This window comes from Hippopotamus amphibius, chromosome 1, assembly GCF_030028045.1.
Source record: "Hippopotamus amphibius kiboko isolate mHipAmp2 chromosome 1, mHipAmp2.hap2, whole genome shotgun sequence".
NCBI lineage: Eukaryota > Metazoa > Chordata > Mammalia > Artiodactyla > Hippopotamidae > Hippopotamus > Hippopotamus amphibius.
In genome coordinates, this window is record NC_080186.1 from 66,128,066 (window position 1) to 66,151,673 (window position 23,608).

The window sequence follows — 23,608 nt, forward strand, 5'->3', positions numbered from 1 at the left end:
TAAAAGGAGCAATATTAATATCACCCCTTTGTAGGTGAAATAGAGAGACACAAAATAGTGCTAAGTGACTTGCCTAAAAAAAAAAAAAAAAACTGTTTGTAAATAAAGTCTTCTCCTGATTCTCCTGATTTAAAGTCTTCATACTTCATACTTTTTAACACACCAATAAGGAGAATTGTATTCTGATTACACATCTTTTCTCTTGCAGAATATCTGATACAAAAATCATTTAGCCAGAACCAAGGAGTTCCCATTTTCAATGTTTGTCAACAAAGGCATTAGGCATAACTAACTGCTATCACAGCCATCTTTAAATGGGCTTTGAAAGAGACAGTTTTGATCCTGTAACAGAAAACATCACAGAAACAGAAAGCAGTATTTTATTTGATGAGTTTAACAATATCTCAACTAATAAATTGGCTGTCATCCTTGCCCAGTGTGGAGATAAGGGGATGAAGACCTGAAGATGCTTTTTTTGGCATGCCAATTTGCAATTACCCCATGACAGAGCACAGTTGTACTATGATTGATGAAATATTTTAGAAAGAAAAAAAGGACTTAAATGGAAGAATTGTATTAGGTTTTGAAATGACATTGTTAACAATAGTGCTAGGGGAAAAAATAAACATGAAAACACTTTAAGTAGATAGTAGGGATGCAACCTAATACCAACAGCCTAGAATGTCCTTGCTGTTTTCACTTACTTTTGCATCATATATGGGGATGTAAACAACTTAATCTAAGGTTATTGTTGCAACCTTTTCTGCTTTGTACTTTGATCAGGAATAGTGTCTGAAATAAAAATGATATACCTCTAAGACTTCAGTGGCTTGTCATAAAAAGATGTTATTAAACATAAAAAAATGCAGTAACTGCATACTCTGAGCTAGAAAGGCACTAGAGTGATAAAGAAATGTACATTATACAGTAATATCAGGATCACTCTGATCTTGAACATTCATTTTCAAGTTGAACAAAGTTTTTGAATCAGTCTCCTTTGCTCTTAAGTATTCATATCTCAAGTTATATAATCAGTTTTACCATCCCATATTGGGTCAGATCACTGGTCCAGAAAATAAGGCATCACGTCTTTTCCCAGGGTCTGAACTATTAGCTAAATCATCCTCACACAGCTCAGTGTACCTAAACAGTGTTATAAGGCTGCAGAACTGATGGTGGAAAGCAATTTTTAACTGACCCTTAAGGCATTTATGTTAGGGCTGGAAGCATGATGTTTGATTACACCTAGTATCATTTTCAATTTAAATAGCTGTAAATTACATCGTTTTTTGAAAAGCAACAATTTTTAAAATCAATAAACTCTTCTAAGAATTGAAGAAACGTCCATATGTTTAATACATGCCCCGTAAAATAGCGTTTCTTTACATGCTTTAATTATTTCTTGGGGCCTTGATTTTATTATACGTAAATTTATTTTTATCTTTTTTTTACTAAGAAATCCTATAAAACAGTCAATGACTGATGATTTGAGACCAGCCAGACATAAATGATAAAATAATCATTTTGCGGCAAAGGCAGATTTGTCTTAAAATATAAACAGATATCATATTTAATCCTGCTAATATGAAAACTAGGAGTACAAGGTTCATTTTCCACAGTCCCAAAGTAGACCTCAAATATCCAAATCCAATTAGAGGTTTCCGTTTCACTAGAGAGACTTCAAAAGGCAGAGAAAGAAAATCTTGGCAGCACCCTGGGAGTGAGAATACTCCTAACCAAGCAGGGTGTCCTTAGCTTCTTTCCTGGGCTCAGAGGAGCTTGGGATCAGGTAGGAAAGGCAGACAAGTATACAAAGGAGCAGAGAAGGGTTGGAGCAAAGGAAATATGGAGCATGAGTTGCCTGGCAAACAGCACAGCCTCTGTGTTGCAGTGTGAACACTGATATGATTTATATCTCTTACAAATCCCATACTAAGTTTTCAACAGTTTATCAATAAAAAGTACGTGACATACTCTGGTCTGTATGCAAGCAAGAAGATTCAATATTGTGGTCTCCTCATTGAGCAAGCATTTACTGTGCATCTACTATGTGCTAGATATGTACACTTGACTGAAGATACAAATATGAATAACTCATGGTCTCTTTCCTTGAGAATCTCACAGTTTAAAGCAGGCGGCATATTAGTAGATGGTTCATCAACTTACAATAATAAAATACAGAAACCATATTTTAATAATAATAAAATATGAAAACAAGCTTTTATGCACGCCATAGTTTTGCATATCAAATTTTCCTAAGAAAAGGTAAGCTTCCATGGCCATTTTTCTCAAATAGATTGGCACCGTATTTTGTATTACTTAAAATTTGTTATTTGATTAGTTCTGTTACCCATAGATTTTTATATATGTCCTCACCATTGTTTTTTTTCTCACCATTATTGTATTTTATTTTGTATGTAGTGAGATACCTGTCAAATTTGAAAGGATATGTTACCAGAAAGTTGGAAATATTATTGAAATTAAGTTTCTGTATTCCTTTCTTTCAAAAAATAAAAACTATGTATATTATATATACACACACATACATATATGTATACATATTAGTTATAAAACAAAATACATAAATGACATATTTTTGAAGAATGTTCGATATGATTTATGGGAAATATTTAAAGAAAAAGATATCATCTTGACATTGGCAAGATAAAGTTTATGCTTGGATGGAGAAGACAGGCGAGGGAAAGGAATCAAAGATGTCTTCAACATAGGACTGCAGGAAGACTCATGAAATGATGGCATGGGTGCAGAGAACTTGAGGGAAGGCAGACTGGCTGTCATCTTTGAAGAAGGAGGTAATAAGTGAAAACTTTCTATATTTAATATAGGGAAATGCTGAGAGGGATAAGTGGGACTATCTAATAGCTGTTGAATTAAAATTCAGAGAGAAAGATCAAGGATGTGGGGGAAAATGTATAAGCGTGTCCCCAGGGGTAACAGTTGAACACAGAGAGTGAATGTGATCTCTAAGGAGAAGGACAAAGGCAGCTTGCTGACTGAGGCACTTGAGGGGTGCATTAAATCTTGATAGTAATATAGCTTGAAGTCTTGCCCATGCTCTGTTCTCCCGGCCATGTTCCAAGATGCAGGGCTGCTTCCACACAGAGGAGGGGATGCTTTTTACAAATTGGTGCAAAAGGTTCATATGCTCACCTACTACCATGCCTACAAAGCTGTATCCACCCAGAAAGGGCATATTTTTCTAATATGTACAATGACGCCGTTTCAAGGACGTATGTACAGTGATTCCATATAAAGGGTACACATACAGCCCTGATGCCCTGCTCCAGGGTTGTTGTGACTGCCAGTAAAAAACATTGTTTGGCCTTTGGCACACAGTAGGTCATTAAACACATAGTGTCATAAAATATGGAACTTACGCTAAACAGAATCAAGTGACTCGAGCCATCTATGCTTGTTCAAACTGTAGTTTATGTAGTTAAAAGGCCACACAGTCAATGGAGTGGATGATGAACAGCTTTTTAAAACATACTGAAGGAACTTCCCTGGTGGTGCCGTGGTTAAGGATCTGCCTGCCAATGCAGGAGACACAGGTTCGCTCCCTGGTCTGCTAAGATCCCACATGCTGCAGAGCAACTAAGCCCGTGCGCCACAACTACTGAGCTTGTGCTCTAGAGCCCGTGAGCCACAACTACTGAGCGTTTGTGCCACAACTTTTGAAGCCCATGTGCCTAGAGCCCATCTCTGCAACAAGAGAAGCCACTGCAATGAGAAGCCTGCACACTGCAACAAAGAGTAGCCCTCACTCATCGCAAGTAGAGAAAGCCTGCGTGCAGCAATGAAGACCCAACACAGCCAATAAATAAATTAATTAATTAATTAAAAAATAAATAAATCATACTGAAATAATATAGCATTGAAAATATCAAACTACAATAAATGACAGAAGGGTAAAAATTTTTTATTTAAATTTGTTTCACTGTGTTTATAAATAAATCCAGTCATGGGGATGTATGCATTTCCTACCATAGGTGACTGTAAAAAAAAAAAAACAAAGTTTGCAAGCCTTAACCTAGGAAATACATAGTAAAGTAGAAGGGTTATGACAATATTAAATTTTCTAACTGCACATCCCGATCACAGTTGTCTTTGCAATCTGGAGTAGAGGTAATTATGTTAGATCACTCAATATGGGTGTCAGAGCTATAATTAATGTTTCAAGAATGAGGGGTCATTGTCAGGTTTATGATCTATTCCAAAGCTTATGGTTGCCAAAAACCTGATTTAAATATTTATTATGGGATTTGTGTGACAATTTTAAGCTCTAGATTTTATTTATAACATATAGTATATAAAATCATAAACTGCCCATGGGCACAGATATAGTTAAAAAAAATCTGAATAACTTCTGTAAAATTTAATAGTTTTAGAAAATCATGGTGCAAGCAGATTCTTTAAAAAAAAGCCACATTTTCATTTCAGTGAAATAATTGATATGAGGATATACCTCAAGTAAGCATCTTCCTTAAAACATGTCAGAGATATTTCAACTAGTTAATAAGCAATAGAAGGTGGGATTCATCATTGTGTTTTTCAGGATGTCTCAGTTAAACTATGGATGTTATCTAAATTCAGCCTGTATTCTTCAAAATGTTATTTTGAATGGCTGTAAATTATCACATAATTCAAAATATTTCTAGTGGGTATTTAGGTGCTTGTTTATTCTTACCGTTATATAACTTCAGTGAAAATGCGTGAATTAAATTTTGCCATATCTTTGAACCTTAGAATTACTAGCTAGAAGGGAAATTCCTGGGGGGAAAATGTGGCCATTTTTCATACTCCTGATTTAACAGTGAGAATACTTCTGTTAGTAGGGTATGTGAGTGCTCTTATAACACCAACTCTGGTTCAGTATTATCCTAAGTTGCTCTATTTTCTTCTTTACAGTTATTGGAAATTAAAATGTTGAAGTGTTAAAGTAATGTAAAATAAGTTCAGACCAATAAAATCAAAGGAAATACAAGTTGAATTCCATTACTTCTGTAAATTGCTATTAAAACAAGAAAAAGGTCATGATACCAAGTTGCCCACCAGTCCACACACTGTTCTGATGCTTTCCCCAGGAGAAAAACATATCCAGAAGTCAGAGTGGAGGCAGAATTTGTGTAAGATGTTATGGAAATTGTTCACATGTTTTTGATCTTTCTGCCTTATGCCTTTGTCTTTAGTAGTAGCGAATAAGGAATACAGTGTGGGATAGTGTTGTAACCAATGAGTATTGACTATTGATCGCCAAATAATAACAAATCTCTAGCTTTAATAAAAATGATAAGAATTTTTAAAGATATCTTGCCAATTTTATAGATGATAATTGACCTTGGATTTGCTCTTTTGAGTTTCTTTGTTTATTAGTAAGGGTAAACATTTATTTGCAATTATATATTTTGAGTTTCTTTTGTGAATTATATACTCATTTCTAGTGTCAGAAGGCTACAAAATTTCCATTATACTTTCTGATTTCTTCTGTCCTGTGCATTATTTAGAAGTTTTTGGGAGTTTGTTGTCATTTTCTGAATCTTTGGATAATTGTAATTAAAAATCTTTGTTAACTTTCAGTGCTGTTGATACCTAATTTAATTCACTGTTGTCAGCAATACTACTTTATATTATATATTATGAAAAATAATAATGGGGAGACCTAATTTAGCATGAAAGAATTGAAAAAAAAGGAAAAAGTAAATTAGATTGAGGAATTTGAAAAATGAGTGTTAAACTCTTGCTTTCCCCAAAACAAATAAGTTGCAAGTCTATTGCCATTTCTTTCTCAGATATTAACACAATCATATCTTTAGGAATGGAACAATTACTCAGGCATGGGAAATCTATCTGTCAGAGCCTGAAACTGAGTGCTGAAAAGTTATATAAATTTTCAGTGCTATACAATGCAACAAAAGCAAGCAAAATCCTAGTTTAGTTAAAAAGAAAATGCAGACAAAACTCTGATAGTTTTTGCATTTCAATAACATCTGCCACATCTAAATATAGTAAATATAGAGGTCAAGGTTATGACCACAAGTTAGGGAAGGCATCATGTTATCACAACACATGTGTTGTTGGATACCAAAGGTAATTCCAAATTGTATTAGAACACAGTGTTAAAAAGGATTAGAGTCGATTTTATGATAAAGAAAATACTGTGTGTTTGTATGGTAAATGTTTAAACTTTTAGTAAGTGCAGAATAGATATAGTTTTTTCCCAAAATATTTTATTACATTGATGAAGTGACATAAAATTTATGACATCTTAAAATTAAGGAAACAAAGTTTCATTAATAACTAAACCAGGCTGGCAGTAATGTGAGTATATTTTTGATAGTAAATGTGCTATCCCTATTTTCTTTGTCCTCTGATTTATTTTCAAGGTTGCTTTAATTTAAACTTTAAGTGTGTTTATTAACACTTATTAACAATTTAGTAACAAAATAGAACTAGATTTCGTCTGTAAACTAATCTAAAAAGCTGTGTTTTATAATGGGGAAATATGAGTCTTTTCCACTTAGTTTAACAGTTGATATATCTGATTGATATTTTTATTCCATCAAAATTATTTTGTTAGCTATTTTATTTTTAATTAGTTATAGTTTCATTTTTTCCTTTAATTTTTACTTAGTTTACTTTTCATCCCTTTCCTCTTTTTTTTTAACTCCATTCTAAATTTTCAGTCCATTTTCTCTTTCTACTCATAATCAAATTCACATTTTTGTACTTTACCAAAATATGTAACAAAACTTCCTTCCTACAGTGTGCTTTACTTGCCACTATACTCTGTCCTCAGCCTGATTAAAGTAATATGAACCCACTATATCCAGACAATTAGATTTTCCTTTCAGTAAATTTTTATAAGAATCCTAATTATCTTTTATATTGTACATTCATAATCATACTGTCATCATTCATTTGAATTTACATATTGCAGGATTTATTGTCTACAATTGTTACACCTCCATCTCATTTTCCCTTGTTGAGATCTGTCTTCTAAATTCATTATTATTTGATTCCAAGATATCTTGAATGTTTTCTTCACAGAGTACATGGGTGATCTACTCATTGAATTCACATATTTCTACAAATGTCTTTTGTCCCAATGAGAAAGATTTCTTTGGCTGGTTAGAGAATTAGAAAATTGGTCTCATAATCATTTTATCTCAGTGACTTACACATGGTACCCCACTGTCTCTCAGTTATATTAGCAAGAATCTGATACTATCTGATTGTTTTTCCTTTGTAAACAGGCAAATTACTTTGCAGCTGAGAGCTTGTTACTGAACCAAACTTAGGTCTGTTTACCCGAAGTGCAGTAAAGCCAATCTTCTGACACCAGGTTGTGATGAAGGAAGGTACAGTATTTATTGCAAGGTGCCAAGCAAGGAGAAGAGGCAGCTCCTGCTCAAAATACCTGAACTCTCTGATGACAGTTAGGCAAGGGTTTTTAAAGACAGTGTTAGGGGAGAGGGTCATAGGATGCATGATCAGCTCGTGGACCTTCTTCTGGTTGGTTAGTGGTGAGGTAACAAGGTGATGTTTCTGGAATCATGAGCCTTCTGGGTATGATCAGTCTGGGGTCTACATGCTTGTGGTCTGCAGGTAGTCAGCATCCTCCACCAGGTTGGGGCAGGGAGGGTCTTAGTTTCTGCAGAACCACTCAAAGGTACGCTTCCGATTGTTATCTGTAACCCTCCTGGAGGAACTAGGAGTCCTATGACTTATTGTTGTAATCATTAACTGCTTGCATCTGCTCTTTGGAACTTGGGGAAGGCCTAGGAGACTTAAGCCTTTTTCCAAAAATAAGAAATGGGGGACACAGAGGACTTTTGTATCCAGAAGGGCCCTCTCCTCCTGCACCACCACCCCCCAGCCCTGCTTGGTTTATATAGCCTCTTTTCTTTGATACCTATCAATCCTAAGGGAACAGGGGCAGGACAGGAAAAGGACAGAGAGATTAATTGCAAACTCAGCAGGGGAACTCAGTTTTAGGGGGACTTGGTTTCAAGTTTGTAAGAGTTTCTATCATGATTTGATTTTCTCCTTGAATATGTATTATTTAATGATTAGAAACAAAAATCAATAAAACTAGCTTCTCAAAAACTGTTTTATAACCGTCACTGAAGCACCAGAAGAACTATATACGAGTATTATTCATTTTTACTGTTACAGTTGATAGATACAATGAAATGAAAACAACTTCAAAATAATTGATTTATAATTTGAAGTAAATGTATGAGGATTTTTATCCTACCATTTGTATCAAATGAACAAGAAAAGTGGTTTCCAGTGTCTAGAGAAATAAGATGGTTTATTTTTCTCCTATTTACCTACTCTGCTTAACACTCAGTTTTGCTTGTGTGCTCTAAAAATGTGTTTTAATAATTCTGAAAAAGAGAGGACCAAAAAAAAAAGTCAGTCGTATAAAATGAGAATATTTTTAAGTGCTACATTTCCCTAAGAAAATAATTAAAAGGAAAAATGGAAACAGAGACCATCCTAATCATTTCTTTTTACCTGGCTTATATAGTCTGCAAAATCTGATCCATAGTCAATGTCACACTTTTCCTTTCAGAAAATTTTCAAATGATACTTATTGCTTCAAACAATTTTTAAAGAAAGCACATTTCCACTAAATAATTTTTCTTTTCAAATAATAAATACCCAGCGTGAACATTTTAGTCTTGTGTAATTCTATTTACCGTGGTAAATTCTAACATTTTGCATTTGACATATCTGACTTTTCCTTTAATAAATTGGACTTATTAATTTTACGGTTATGGAAAATATACATTTTAGACTATGTTTTATAATCAATAATGGTAACGTAGGAAGTACATCTTCAGTATTGCATTTATTTTTTCTTTGTCTTAATAATTCTGCATCTGTCAGTATGTTTATGTAGAGGGGTGGGTTATGTGTGTATCATACTCATATTCTGGGCTGCACTTAAAGATTCAGGTGCAGGAGAAATTCCCGGAGGGAAAGAAAGATATAATTCCATGTCTCTCCTTTGATACCTTTCCTTGTCTTGTATAGCAGTTGGTAATGACAGTTCCAGCGTGAAAACAATAACTCCATTACTTTTCTTGACTGACTGAACCCGTTCTAGTTTCATTGCAGCTCTCCTTTTTTCTTTCCCTTCTGCTGACCTTCTCCTCCCCCTTACCTCCATAACTATATATTTACCTTCATATTCCCCAGAAAAATATGAACCATAGGAAGTCCATAATTGAGGGGGCTCGTAAGGATGATTTTTCTAAGTTCATTAGAGAGTACTGGATGTGAGAAGAGAATTACCAGTGTTACTGAAAACAAATGAGCCCAGCAGGCTGCCTTGGGGAGAAATAGGGAAAAAAAGCTTCTGCGTTGCTCCACCTTTGACTTAGAGGGCCTGTTTCACAAAAAAATCACATAATGGTTATAGTCATTTTAGTGTTCAAATTTACAGAGCAATACTGGCAATCATGTCCAGAGGGAAAATGTGTATAAGAGTGATGCTGCCGTTAAAGTTCTCTGTTTTTCAAGTTGTTATAATCAATTTGAGCCCAGCCAATAAGATTTCAAGTGCTAGAAAAGAAAGGGGAATATTTTCTCTTTTTTAATTATTTTTCCCCATCTGTGGTCAGTGGATTGAAAAAGGGAATACAAACTAAAATCTTGCTCAGATTCTGGAATGCCAGTGACTTATAAAGCCAGTAAAATTCTACTTTATTGTACAGAAAGTAATATAATGTTGACATGTTTTTGTTGCCAAAAAAATGTCATTACTGGGGTATTCAATATCACTCTTGAATTTAGAGAATTAGATGCCCACTACTTATGCCTTGTTTATAAGAACATTTTATAAAATACACCTCACGCTACAATGCAAAGATATAACTTGGTCTTTAGAGCCAGGCAGTCTTAAATATAAAAACCATGTCCAACAGATTCTCTAAATTAGCATGATTTAACCCATCTGAGCTTCGATTCCTTAGTAAGTACAATACGGATAATATCAATCATTGTGTTATTGTAATGATTAAATAAACTAAAATGAGCCCTCTAGCAGAATGCCTGAAAAATGTTTCCTTTCTTCTTTAAGATTATTAGGTATAAATTATGCTGATCTAGTTTTTAATATAAGCCAACAATAACTAAATCAATAACTAGCCATCAACCATAGGAGCAAGCTGCCCCAAATCATCTATATATATATATATTTTTTAATTCATTTTATTTTTTGGCTGTGTTGTGTCTTCATTGCTACTTGTGGGCTTTTTCTAGTCGTGGCGAGCAGGGGCTACTCTTTATTGTGGTGCGTGGTCTTCTCACTGTGGTGGCTTCTCTTGTGGTGGAGCACAGGCTCAGTAGTTGTGGCACATGGGCTTAGTTGCTCTGGGACATGTAAGATCTTCCCAGACCAGGGATCAAGCCTGTATCCCCTGCATTGGCAGGTGGATTCTTAACCACTGCGCCACCAGGGAAGTCCCTAAAAACATAGTGAGAGAAGGTATTTCCGGCATATGCATCTGTGTATGATTTTAAAGCCCTGTTGACATTGAGAACAAACAGAGGTTAAAAGGCTTCCTTGGTCCTTTTTCTGTGCTCTCACATCGTAGCCTCTGGACGTTGGTAGGAAGAGGCAAACTCAAGTAAGTGGAAGCATACAAAGAACAACAAAAAAGACAAGAAAAAGAAAAAAGGAAGAAAGAAAATAAAAAGGAAAAACAAAAGAGTGTGATAAAGCCCAAGGCAAAGTTCTTTAACCTACTAAGATCAAAGCAGGAGGAGTCAGGAGAAAGGGTCCCTCTAGAGATAAGTGCAAAGGAAGACAGCAGGCTTGTTCCCTGGAGCCGAGTAAATGCCAGGCTCTTGTTCCTGACTCACCCTCTGGAAGAAAAGAAGGGAGTCTTAAATTCCTCCTTATGATTAAACAAGTTATGACTTCATGGTTGAGTATCCAAATGTGGGTACTCCCATCTGAATGTCCTAAATGTACCTCAGTCTCCCCATGTCCAAAAGTGAGCTCACTCTCTTAGCCCCCAAGAAAGCTCCTCCTCTGCTTCTTTCTGTCCTCATGAGTCAATGTACCCAGCAAATCCCTCTAAGTCAGAACCTGGGAGCCATCCTTGCTTGCTCTCCAATTAATTCATATCCTGTTAGTCTCCAAGCCACACTAATATTTTTAAATTATTTTACTATGAAAAATTTCAAAGTCACAAAAATAAAGATTATAAAGATCCGCTTGTTAGTCATTATCCAGATGACACAGTTGTCAGTTAATGCCTAATCTAGTTGAATCCTACCCACTTTCCTATCTCTGCCCAGATCATTGACTTTTAACATGTAAATATTTCTGATCTAGCGCACACCCCTCCTTTCTCCTTGACTCTGCTTTGCTAGTTTTTCATGTCTTACAGCAGTCTTACAGCAGGTCTACCTGGATCTTAGCTTATTTTCCTCATATTTCCAAAATTGTTTTGGAATTCAGATCCAGTCAAATTTTTCCACTGCATAAAATCTGATGATGGCCATCCTTTACCCACTGAATTTAGTCCGAAATTCTTAGCAAGTGTTTTACCAGGTTAGACCATATCTGTCTGCCTAGATTCTTGCCCTACAGCCTCTACCCTCATATCCCATGTTCCACAATATAGTTCTCCTCAAAAGTATGATGCTCTTGCAGGCTTTGGCATTTGAGTGAGTTCGTTCCTTTGAACTGATCATTGGGGCCCCCTTCTTTTGTCTGAATTCTTCTTATACTTCAATGCCTGACTCAAGCATCTCTTCCTCTTCTAAACCTTCTCTGAGAATAATCTCAGCACTTTTATCCTGAAAGCTTGCTGAGGAAACCATCTTTTCTCTGAGTTACCAGTGTACTGCTACATACCTCATTTACTTGTAATATACACCACATCCTAAAAATTTGGGTTTTCGTCTGTCTTCACCAGCAGCCGTGGATTTTATTATGTTACAGGCTGTGTATATCCCTTTGTCCTTGTAATGCTCAACTTGGTGTGTTAGATGTGAGCCAGTAAAAATTTTTGCTGAAAGAATGCCAAATATTTCTCCTTACTAACAGTTTTTGATAATTTTTAAAGAATTGACCTTCTCTTTAATGGTGTTATAATGAATTTTTTCAAGTGACATCCTTATCTAAATATTTATTTTATAATCCCACAAGGAGTATTAAATATAGAGTCACAGAGAATGGGTAACATAACTGATAAATTGATTTAAACAATGGAAATAAGAGCACAAAAGAAGCAGATGTATATTTTCCTATATTGTACCCATTCAAAGAAACTTTCTCCTTGAAACTTAAATATTATGAAGTTAGACACTGGGAAGTTTAAGGCTATTTAAATAATTCAGCTTTATATATTACTTCACAAAGACAATTTTTGCCTATCTCTACTATCTCAGGGGGGGAGAGAGGAGGTTACTTTCAGATAAGTGATATTTCAAGGAACAAGATTGGAGTCAGACCATTTAGGGAATTCGCCTATATTGTATATCCAGTCCAGAAGATTGGGAGATAGATAAGAAAGTGTTTTTATTACCAAATTCTTGATAAGGAAGCTAAGAGGTCAAGCGCTCAAAACTACACAGCAGAGAAGGACACAAAAATCAGTGTCAACCTTTGTTTTTTTCTTCCGGTTAATGTGTTACCCAAGACTTAAAAATATGTTGGAGTCAAACACTACATTGGTACATTAATTTGTTTTTAGAAACACAACCAGGTGATATAAAGTGGCTCGTTTTCTTGGACTCTGACCAATGACTGAGACCTAGTGAATTCTTGTCCTCTGTATTTTTGCATATCATTTTTGCAGCTATAGACCACAAGGGATACAATCTTCATCATTCTCTATATTACCAATAACTGATCCGAGAGCACAATTCCTTTTAAAGTTAATATAAACTTCTCCCAGTATGCTATGAAGGGAGTCAAATTTTGAAATAAAAATTGAAACTTTTATTTTAATAAGAACTCAATTACATGCTTCTATGTTAACTTGCTTTAGAATGTGAACTCTGACAGCAGGGCACAGATCCTGACTTTTTGATTAATTTTTACTTATTTCCCAGTGTAGACATACTCACATTTGGGAACTGGGGAACTCCATAAATATTTGAGTAACTGAGTGATTGAATCAAACCCAATGTGTGTGAAATATTTTTCTTTAACTTGATTTAGATACTTTTGTGTCAATTTGTGAGATACTCTCAGATAATTTTAATAAACTAGTCTAATTTATTTTGAATGCATACATAGATATATATGTTTGTTTTCTGAGTATATATGTGCATATAGTCATCTAGAGTTGCATAATATCTCTGTATACAGAATAGGTAAATTAATAATTAATACACACATGTTAATAAAGTATTAACTCTTCAACATTGTATATAATGGCCATTCATAATTTCTCTTACTTTATTATCATATTTTCAGCAATTTTCCTCATCTCCTCCAACCTTTATATGCTTTAATTTAGAAGTGACAAATGCCTAGCCAAATGCTAAATCTGAAAAAAAAATGTTTTAAATACACTTTCCAAATTTTTAAAATTTTAAATTCTTTAGGTGAGATGTGTACTTCCCTATATCATAAGCCACACCACCTTCTATTGTCTGGCACCTGGTGGAGTCAGACTTTAAGTTACCTACCTGCCTGACCTAAACAAGCTTTTGAGAGCTCAACCTTTGCATTTCCGTGTCTCCAGGTAGTTGGCCTCTAGGGGCAGCTCAAAACTCTTCTTTTGCTACTCTACCTTTCTACTCACCCAAGAATAAATCAGGTCACATTCTGGGAATTAGAACTTTCAAAAGGACAAGGGATTGAACCCAAAGTGTCAGAGAGATGCCTGTGGGAAAGTGAAAAGAGGCCTGATACCATAACATGAAAAAATATTAGGTGTGAGGGCTGGCCTATCTTTGCTCTAGACATTGGAGAAAATGATCTTGCTTCTCATGGACTGACAAGTTTTTCTCTTGAAATGGTTTTTCCAAGCAATTAAAATGGTCTTGTGCCAAAAGCAGAGTCTGGGTCCATGAACCACGTGGAAGAAATCACACCATCGACTTGAACACTAACCCTGGCCTCCGACTAGAGCAGCAAATAGTCTCTTATTGTGCTGAGTCATTACATGTTTGGATGTTTGTAGCAGTTGGCCTATTGTAATTAATATATTTAGTCAAAGTGATAAAACATATAAATATTAAAATAAAATTATGGAATAGAGTTGCATATTGAATATCTTGAAAGGATAAGATTTGCAAATCTTACCTGACTCTTCATAGTAGTCATTTTTTTTTTAAAACAAGATGAATTCACCTCTAGTTGTCTGTCATATGTTCACTTTTTACTTATATCTGTAATGTTTGAAAATGACTAAGTGGAAATAAAATTTAAGTTAGAGGTAGAATACAAATAAAGTTTCTGTTTTCCTTCTGAAATCTCTATCTTAATATCTTTTCTTCTCTCAAAATAGATCCATAATCCATTAGATACATTCTTATCTTGTATATTTGATTTTTAAAGTGATCCTCACAGAGGCAGCAGGATACAACAGTTAAGAGAACAGGCTTTGGGCCAAACTACTTGGCTCTGGAACTAAATGGCTGTGTGACCTTGACAGGTTATGTTTCCTCTCTACAGCTTCTTTTCCTCATCAGCTAAAGAGAGTAATCATGGTACCTGCTTCCTAGAAATTATGTAAGCATTAAGTGAATTAGTATTTATAAAACATTTGGGAAAATCTCCAACTCTTAGTTATCAATATATGTTTTCAATAAACTTTGTATTAATCAAATGTTATACAAATCATCCTTTTAAAATAAATTAACCTTGGTTTGATTAAAATGCAGAATAAAAATTTAAGGCATTTTCCAAACTCGACTCATGTTACTATCCCCCTGTGATTTCTCCCTGTGTCCCCTGATTAGGCTTCTCTCTACCTTCAGAAATATCTGTCATCCTTATGCTTGCATGTTTGACCAAAATTTTGCTTTCCTTTTAGTGACTTTCCTTCTCTCTGTCTAATCAAAACTTACCTATCTTAGATTAGCCAGTTTGGGTCTATGTTTCCTAGGGCTGCCCTAAGACACTAGCACAAACTTGGTGGCTTGAAACAACACAGATTTATTCTCTCACAGTTCTGGAGGCAAGAAGTCTGAAATCCAGAGGTTGGAAAGTCCGTGCTCCCTCCGAAGGGTCTAGGGAAGAATCTTTGCTTATGCCTTTCTAGCTTCTGGTGGTTGTTAGCTGTCCTTGGCATTCCTTGTCTTGTAGCTGCATCCCTTCAATTTCTGCCTCTGTCTTCACATAGTCTTCTCTGTGGCTCCAGGTCTGAATTTCCTGCATAGGGTAAGGACATCACTCTCGGGGCCTTCCTAGTTTAGTATGAACTTGTTCTAACTTGATTATCTCTGCAATGGTCCTATTTCCCAATAAGGTCACACTCAACAGACACTGGGAATTAGGACTTGAGTATATCTTTTTGGAAGACACAGTTCTATTTCATTTATTTAACAGATAACATAAATCTGCTCTCTGATTTTTAAAAAGTGTTTATGAACCTTTTCTGATAAATTACAGTGTAAGAGTATAAGGGTAAGGACCATGGTCCGTGATATACTTTTTTTTGTATTTGTGTACTCTTCCATATACAATACAGTGCGTGTGGTAACGAATAAATACTTTAATGAATAAATGAAGGGATACAAACCTGGTAACACAAAGTTCTTCTGGGGAGTAAGTGACAAAAATAAATGGTACATGATTAGAGTATATCAATGTGTAATCTCTGATTTTTCATTTTTGACTTATGGTATGCTTTTGACTGATTATAAGGAGTATTATAAGTTCACAAGTAAGATATTCATTGACATTATAACAAATTATATGTAAAAATTTGAAAAATAATCCAATATAGATTCAATAGCTATGTTTAGTGCTTTTGACGTAAGAGATTCTATTTTGCTTTGCAACTGCAAAGGTTTCACATTTAAACAAGAAAAACCAAGTATGGAATGTGGATTCTTATTATTAACTTAGAAGTAAACATCATATACCTTATTTAACAGGCGGAATTCCCCAAAACTGATGGAAAGGATTAGGAATTCATCTCGATTATATAAAAATAATGTTTTAAATTGATATGTCCACAGATGATAATGAGTGTGGAAATTTAACGCAGTCCTGTGGTGAAAATGCTAACTGCACGAACACAGAGGGAAGTTACTACTGCATGTGTGCACCTGGTTTCAGATCCAGCAGTAACCAAGACAAGTTTATTACTAATGATGGAACCGTGTGCGTGGGTAAGCTTAACTATCTAACTTAAAATTTGCACCTATCTCTTATTGCTTATATCACCAGAGATTAAATAATACTCAAACCAAATTCTGTCAGTCCTTACTGCACCCCAGTTGTTAGTACTTTCAAAAACTGCATTAATTCCTTTAATTCTCCAGTATGGTATCAGTTACTATGGTATATTTATCCAAGGATATAAGAACAAGAGATTTTTTTGGAGAATATCAACCAGTTTACCAAAAAAAAAAAAAAAAAAAGTGACATTATGAGATCTAGCATGGTGGCAAATGACAGAATAAATGTTTACACTTTAAAGTAATATATTCACTCCAGAAAATTATCTTTGGTATCACCAGATATTGATGCTTTTATAAATATGCACTCTGACATGGGCCCTGTGTTTTCCTTGAAAGTGTTCAGATAGGTATTACTCATGAAAGAATTGTCCTAGTGCTTTTACTGCTGCCTGCCGAAAGTCTGTCACATTTAAGGTCTGCATTCAGTTTTTCTGAACACTCGAGTCCTGTTTAGAAAATCCCTCTTCTGGAGGGATAATAATTTCAATTCAATCCCTAAGAAATATTGTGAGTCTGAAGAGAGTATCTAGATTTTTTTTAATGTCCTTCTATTGTATCTTGGTCACACATTTGATTTATCAGATCCTATAATCTGAGAGAAAATAATTGTTTAGAAATTTCGAAGGGTGAACAATTTTCAGAGATAAATTCTCTGAAGCCAAAGACTTTAACTTTGAAAATAAATTATAAATCATCTTAATCATGGTTTCTAAAAAATTGTCCAGTTTACCAACAGCTAGTATAATTATGATTGATAATAATCTACAAAATTAACAGATAAACCGAGAGTTTAATCACATAGCCAGGGTTGGATATGAGAGTTGAGCTCAGGACTATACACACCATGGGCAGTTTATTTCCATAGTTAAATAAACGAGAGATCTAAATCAATCTAGATACACTAAAGCCTTTGATGAACTCCTAGTGACGTTCTCATCAGTAAGCTGAGGAGAAGTCTGGCAATGTTATTATTAATACACATGATAAGTCAGGAGATAATGTTTGAGGAGAATTTATGGTTCACAGCCTCTTCTTTGCTATGGAAACAAGGTAGATTTTATTCTCATATTATAGCCAAGGGAAGTGAAGGGCTATTCCAGATTCACACATTTAGGATAAAGGAAAGATAAGAATGACAGTCTTGTATCTAGAAAACCATTGATATTTCCACAAGAGTCTTAAATGTGTGGCCACTTAAATCTCACACATGAATCTGGATCATGCAAATGCAGTAGATTGAACTTTGCAAGGGCATAAATGATTTAAAATATGAGAAAATAATGCTATTTCTGTTGAATTATAATTTTATCTTTATTGATTGCAGCAAAAGTTTTTAATTGGATTATAGCATTACAATATATTTGAGAAATGAGAATCTTCCCAGAAAACATAGTACCTCACTCTTCGTTCTTCTCAAACTTAAACTCTTGCCTCTAGTTTTAGAATGTTATATAATGCGTGCATATTTTACCTTTAGTAGGTAAGTTCTAACTATGTAGCTGTATAAGCTTTACTAGAAGAATTCCAGTTAATGAAAAAATCTAACATAACATCTTAATCACTGAAATTTAATACAATTTTAACTGTGTTCTCCATTCCCTCTTGTGTCTAGAAGACATCTGTCTTTTCATCTGATCATGTTTACTTCTAATACGCCTCACTTCACAAAGAATATATATTTCTCTGTTTGTATTCCTTAAACATAAAGAATTCCTATTTAGGAAAAAATTAATCACAGACACAGAAAACACACACACACAAGGATGATTGAAAGCCAACATTTTGCAGGGCTGTAATACATTTGTAATTTAAGACTTTCTCCCAATACTCATTTATTATTGAGATACTGTGGAAGGGCAGTACATTTTAGTTAACCCCCCTTTTAGCTATTTTAAGTAATCAGTAAACATAATAACTTAGATTAAAACCTGATACCCACTCCATTTTTCCTTCTCAAGATTGCTTTGGCTATTCAGGGTCTTTTGCGTTTCCATACAAATCGTAAGATTTCTTGCTCTAGTTCTGTGAAAAATGCCATTGGTAATTTGATTGGGATTGCATTGAATCTGGAAATTGCTTTGGGTCGTACAGTCATTTTCACTATGTTGATTCTTCCAATCCAGGAACATGGTATGTCCCTCCATCTGTTTGTGTCGTCTTTGATTTCTTTCATCAATGTCTTAAAGTTTTCTGCATACAGATCTTTTGCCTCCTTAGGCAGGTTTATTCCTAGGTATTTTATTCTTTTGGTTGCAGTGGTGAATGGGAGAGTTTCCTTAATTTCTCTTTCTGCTCTTCTGTTGTTAGTGTATAGGAATGCAAGAGATTTCTGTGCATTAATTTTGTATTCTGCTACTTTACTAAACTCATCAATTAGTGCTAGCAGTTTTCTGGTAGAGTCTTTAGGGTTTACTATGTATAATATCATGTCATCTGCAAAGAGTGACAATTTTACTTCTTCTTTTCCAATTTGCATTCCTTTTATTTCTTTTTCTTCTCTGATTGCTGTGGCTAAAACTTCCAAAACTATGTTGAATAATAATGGTGAGAGTGGACACCCTTGTCTTGTTCAAACTATACTACAAGGCCATAGTGATCAAGAGAGTATGGTACTGGCACAAAAATAGAAAGGAAGATCAATGGAATAGAATAGAGAACTCAGAAGTAAGCCCAAACACATATGGGCACCTTATCTCTGACAAAGGAGGCACGAATATACAATGGAAAAAAGACAGCCTCTTCAAGAGGTGGTGCTGGGAACATTGGAAAGCAACCTGTAAAAGAATGAAATTAGAACACTTCCTAACACCACACACAAAAATAAACTTCAAATGGATTAAAGACCTACATGTAAGGCCAGACACTGTAAAACTTCTAGAGGAAAACATAGGCAGAACACTCTATGGCATCCATCAAAGCAAGATCCTTTTTGACCCACCTCCTAGAATCATGGAAATAAAATCAAGAATAAACAAATGGGACCTCATGAAACTTAAAAGCTTTTCCCCAGTGAAAGAAACCATAAACAAGACTAAAAGGCAACCCTCAGAATGGGAAAAAATAGTTGCCTATGAAACAACGGACAAAGGATTAACCTCCAAAATATACAAGCAGCTCATGAAGCTTAATACCAAAAAAGCAAATAACCCAATCCACAACTGGGCAGAAGACCTAAATAGACATTTCTCCAAAGAAGGCATACAGATGACCAACAAACACATGAAAAGATGCTCAACATCACTAATCATCAGAGAAATGCAAGTCAAAGCCACAATGAGGTATCACCTCACATGGATCAGCATGGCCATCATCACAAAATCTGGAAACAGCAAATGTTGGAGAGGGTGTGGAGAAAAGGGAACTCTCCTGCACCGTTGGTGGGAATGTAAGTTGGTACATCCACTATGGAAAACAATTTGGAGGTTCCTTAAAAAACTACAAATGGAACTACCATATGATCCAGTAATCCCACTACTGGGCATATACCCAAAGAAAACCATAATCCCCAAAGAAACATGTACCATAATGTTCATTGCAGCACTATTTACAATAGCCAGGACATGGAAGCAACCTAAATGCCCATCAACAAATGAATGGATAAAGAAGATGTGGCATATATACACAATGGAATATTACTCAGCTATAAAAAGGGATGAGATGGAGTTATATGCAATGAGGTGGATAGACCTAGAGTCTGTCATACAGAGTGAAGTAAGTCAGAAAGAGAAAGACAAATATTGTATGCTAACTCACATATACGGAATCTAAAAATGGTACTGATGAACTCAGTGACAAGAACAAGGATGCAGATGCAGAGAATGGACTGGAGAACTCGAGATTTTGGAGGGGGCGGGGGGTGAAAGGGAAGCTGAGACGAAGTGAGAGAGTAGCACAGACATATATATACTACCAACTGTAAAATAGATAGCCAGTGGGAAGTTGTATAACAAAGGGAGTCCAACTCGAGGATGGAAGATGCCTTAGAGGACTGGGAGGGGGAGGATGGGCGGGGACTCGAGGGAGGGTGGGGGGGAGTCGATGGAGGGAGGGAATACGGGGATATGTGTTTAAAAACAGATGATTGAACTTGGTGTACCCCCAAAAATATAATAAATAAATAAATAAAATTTAAAAAAAATAAAAAATAAAAAGGGCTTTGAAAAAGTAAAAAAAAAAAAAAAAAAAAAAACCTGATACCCAATGTTGAGTCCTTCTGTTTCTACCTGTTTTGTTTGATGAATTATTCAGTGAAAAAAGTCACTCTCCAGAAAATTGTTATTTCTCACCCACTTTGTTGTCCTTAAAGGTTAAGCCTTTTTCAGAAGCAGAACTGCTATTTCTTTTCTTTTTTTTTTGCCAGTCCTGTAGTAATTTTCATTGTGCACTATGATAATCCTCAGGGAATTTGAACAGAGAACCATAATTCTGTTTCTTTTTTACATTAGTGTATCACCTTGTAGTGTATTGCTTCTGATTTAAAAGTTTAGCTGATCCTTAAATTTGACATGTCTGGTAATTATAGTCATTAAGAACCTCTATAAATACATAATGAAAACTCCAATACAGGGCAAGAAATGACCCAAGCAAAATTCTTTATTTTTAGTCTGTATTTTCAAGTACTGTTTTCCACAGATGAGGTAATTTTGTTGCAGTGAGTTCAACATCATGCCTGTTTTTCTTTTCCTTGGAATCACAGTAAAACAGAACTTCTGGTGCCCAGCTCCCGAGAGACCTTGTTCTAGACTCGCATTTCACAAGTGGGGAAACTGAGGCATCCAATGGTAAAGTGACTTTCCCAAAACCAGATGAATAGAATCCAAGAACAGCTTCATGTTTTCTGTGTGCTTAAGAACAGTGTTTACTACTTGTAATTTTTTATGTCCTATTGCCTTAGGTATCCTGATAAGTACAGATTTTTTTTTTTCTGGCTTTGAATAATATTAACTTTCAATTTTGTCTTTGCAAATTACTTCCAGTAATTGAACATTTTATCTTTTCTTTGCAGTCTGGGAGTTAAACAACATTAAAAAATTCAGTTATTGATGAAAATTATAAAAATCAAAACAATCATATGATCATGTTTTGAAAGAAGATTATGGTAAAATACTGCTGGGTTGGCTCATTGTAGACAAGCATAACCTTATTAATGAAAAAGTAACAAATGAATTTTTTGATGTGCAAAACATGGAAATTCGTGTTATGATTTACTTACATCTAGCGAAACTGAGTTATTAGTGTTAAGCTGAGTGTTAGGTTGGTAGTGGAAAAAGTGGATCAATTATTAAACATAGTTTGTCCATTCTAGCCTGACTGAAATAATTGTACAGCAGCAATTTAGCTTTCATGATAATGGGGGAAGGAGTTCTTTTTCTTGTTTACAGCTCTAGGGAGTACCAAAACATGGCAATTCAATGAGACACTCGTTATCAATGTGTTTTCTCTAAACATACATACTTACAGGACTCCTGCTATTAAGAAAACACACAATATGAATGGAATCACTGGAACTGATTCCCAATTACAATATCAGGTACCTGCTATATCTTAGGCACGCGTCCAAACACCTTTACATACGTTTCCTTGTTGGTTATGAAAAAGAACTCTTTTGAGTTAAAAGTATTCTTATAGTACTACCCTAGGTCACAGAGCTAATGAGTATTAGAATCAAGATTTAAATTAAGGTCTTCTACAGGGCCTTTACCTGTAGGAAGGAGGATACGTAGTGGTTTTATTAGATCCAATTACACCCTAGAAGAAATTGCAAGAGATGTTAGTGTGGATCTTGATATAAAATGGCAGTCACATTCATTTTGGCTAAGCCAGTTTCATCCCATTGGGGCATGGGATACTCTCAGTATTTTATGAATTGCTTTATACTACTGGGTAACAAGGAGTGATTTGCTGATGATAGCGGAAGCTCTTTGACTACCCTGACACATAGCCAGTTGTGGTGGTCACACATTCCATTACTAGGTTAAACTCAGTAAGTTCTACTACCGAGGCCCAGAGTGAGAAGGATATCAAATTCAGCAAACCTCATGTCTACATTTTAGTAAAAAGTTAGGGAAACAATCATGTAAACAAGGAAAGTATAAACAATTCAGAAAATATATCTTTGATGGGATGATTAAGGTTTGAAAAACATTACTTTGGTAAGGTGATTAATATTCTTTTAGAATATTTGGAGTCAGAATATAAAAATTTGCATAATCTTAATCTCAAATGCTCGTCTTCCAGGGTGTGACTTCATTATTTTTACAGATTAACATTCTGTCACTTGGTGAATTCAGAAGCTGAAATACCATAGTTGGTCCAAGGCTGACGTGCTGGGATAGCAAATGGCTGAGTGGGTGCTGGGAGGGCTGGAACCAGAGCAGAGACCCCAACGTAAGGACCTAAGGGTGTGGAGGATGCACAGGGGAATGTTGAAACCGTCAAGAGCACCAAGACTGTGTACACCTGTGTCCAAAGGGCACAAGGGAGGATGAAAATGGAGTTTGTAGAACCAAGATCAGTATGTTGCTCAGAGATTGGGTTTAGGACAAAGTTTCCAAGAAAAGTTGCACGTTTGAATGATTTTGAAATTGAGAGACATCAACACGTCATTTTCGGTTAGGCATAGAAGGTATCTGAAAATATGAAATGGGGGTATGCAGAGAACATAGCTTTCTTTCCCATGAAATAAATTGTTCTATTTATGCTACTTCATGGATCTCGTCACACCTTCGTTGGGGTATTATCCCCATTTGGGTACTGCACAAATGACTTCTTCAGCACTGCTCCAAATAAGACTAGTCTTTTGCTTTCTCATTTTTTTTTCTCGCTTCATTGATTTCATGAAAAATAATAATTCTAGTCTGCCCTCCCACCTGGTTTCTTTACTTCAGCCCAACCCAGAATGTTTCACTAATGATTCTCCAGATCCTGAGAGCCAACCTGCTATCACCCCCTCCTTGATTTCTGTCCTTATTTTTTTTTCCCCCCTGTGGAGTGGCAGTTTATGGACACACATATATATAGAAATTCAAGGAAGAGGGCGAGAGTGCTAGGGCAGCATTTGTTTCTTTAAAAGTAGAGGACTTGGATTTCTGGGTAGTACAGATCGTGACTATATAGACTTGGCAGAAGAACAAGGGGTTTTCTACCTCTTTTTCAGGTAGTTAGTAGTCTTCCGAAGTCCAGTACCATCACCTAACGG

General features: G+C 35.3%; 1 protein-coding gene across 2 annotated transcripts in view; it reads left to right on the forward strand.

Moving 5' to 3' along the window:
- The window catches only part of ADGRL4 (adhesion G protein-coupled receptor L4), a 120,893-nt gene that overhangs the window by 43,687 nt on the left and 53,598 nt on the right, over positions 1–23,608 (forward strand). Inside the window, exon 3 of one of the 2 annotated variants that reach the window (XM_057715333.1) lies at positions 16,186–16,338. The exons of the other annotated variant lie outside the window; for it this stretch is intronic. Within the exon in view, the coding sequence (XP_057571316.1) occupies positions 16,186–16,338 (153 nt within the window). The remainder of the gene's footprint in view (positions 1–16,185; positions 16,339–23,608) is intronic. 2 annotated transcript variants of the gene reach the window in all.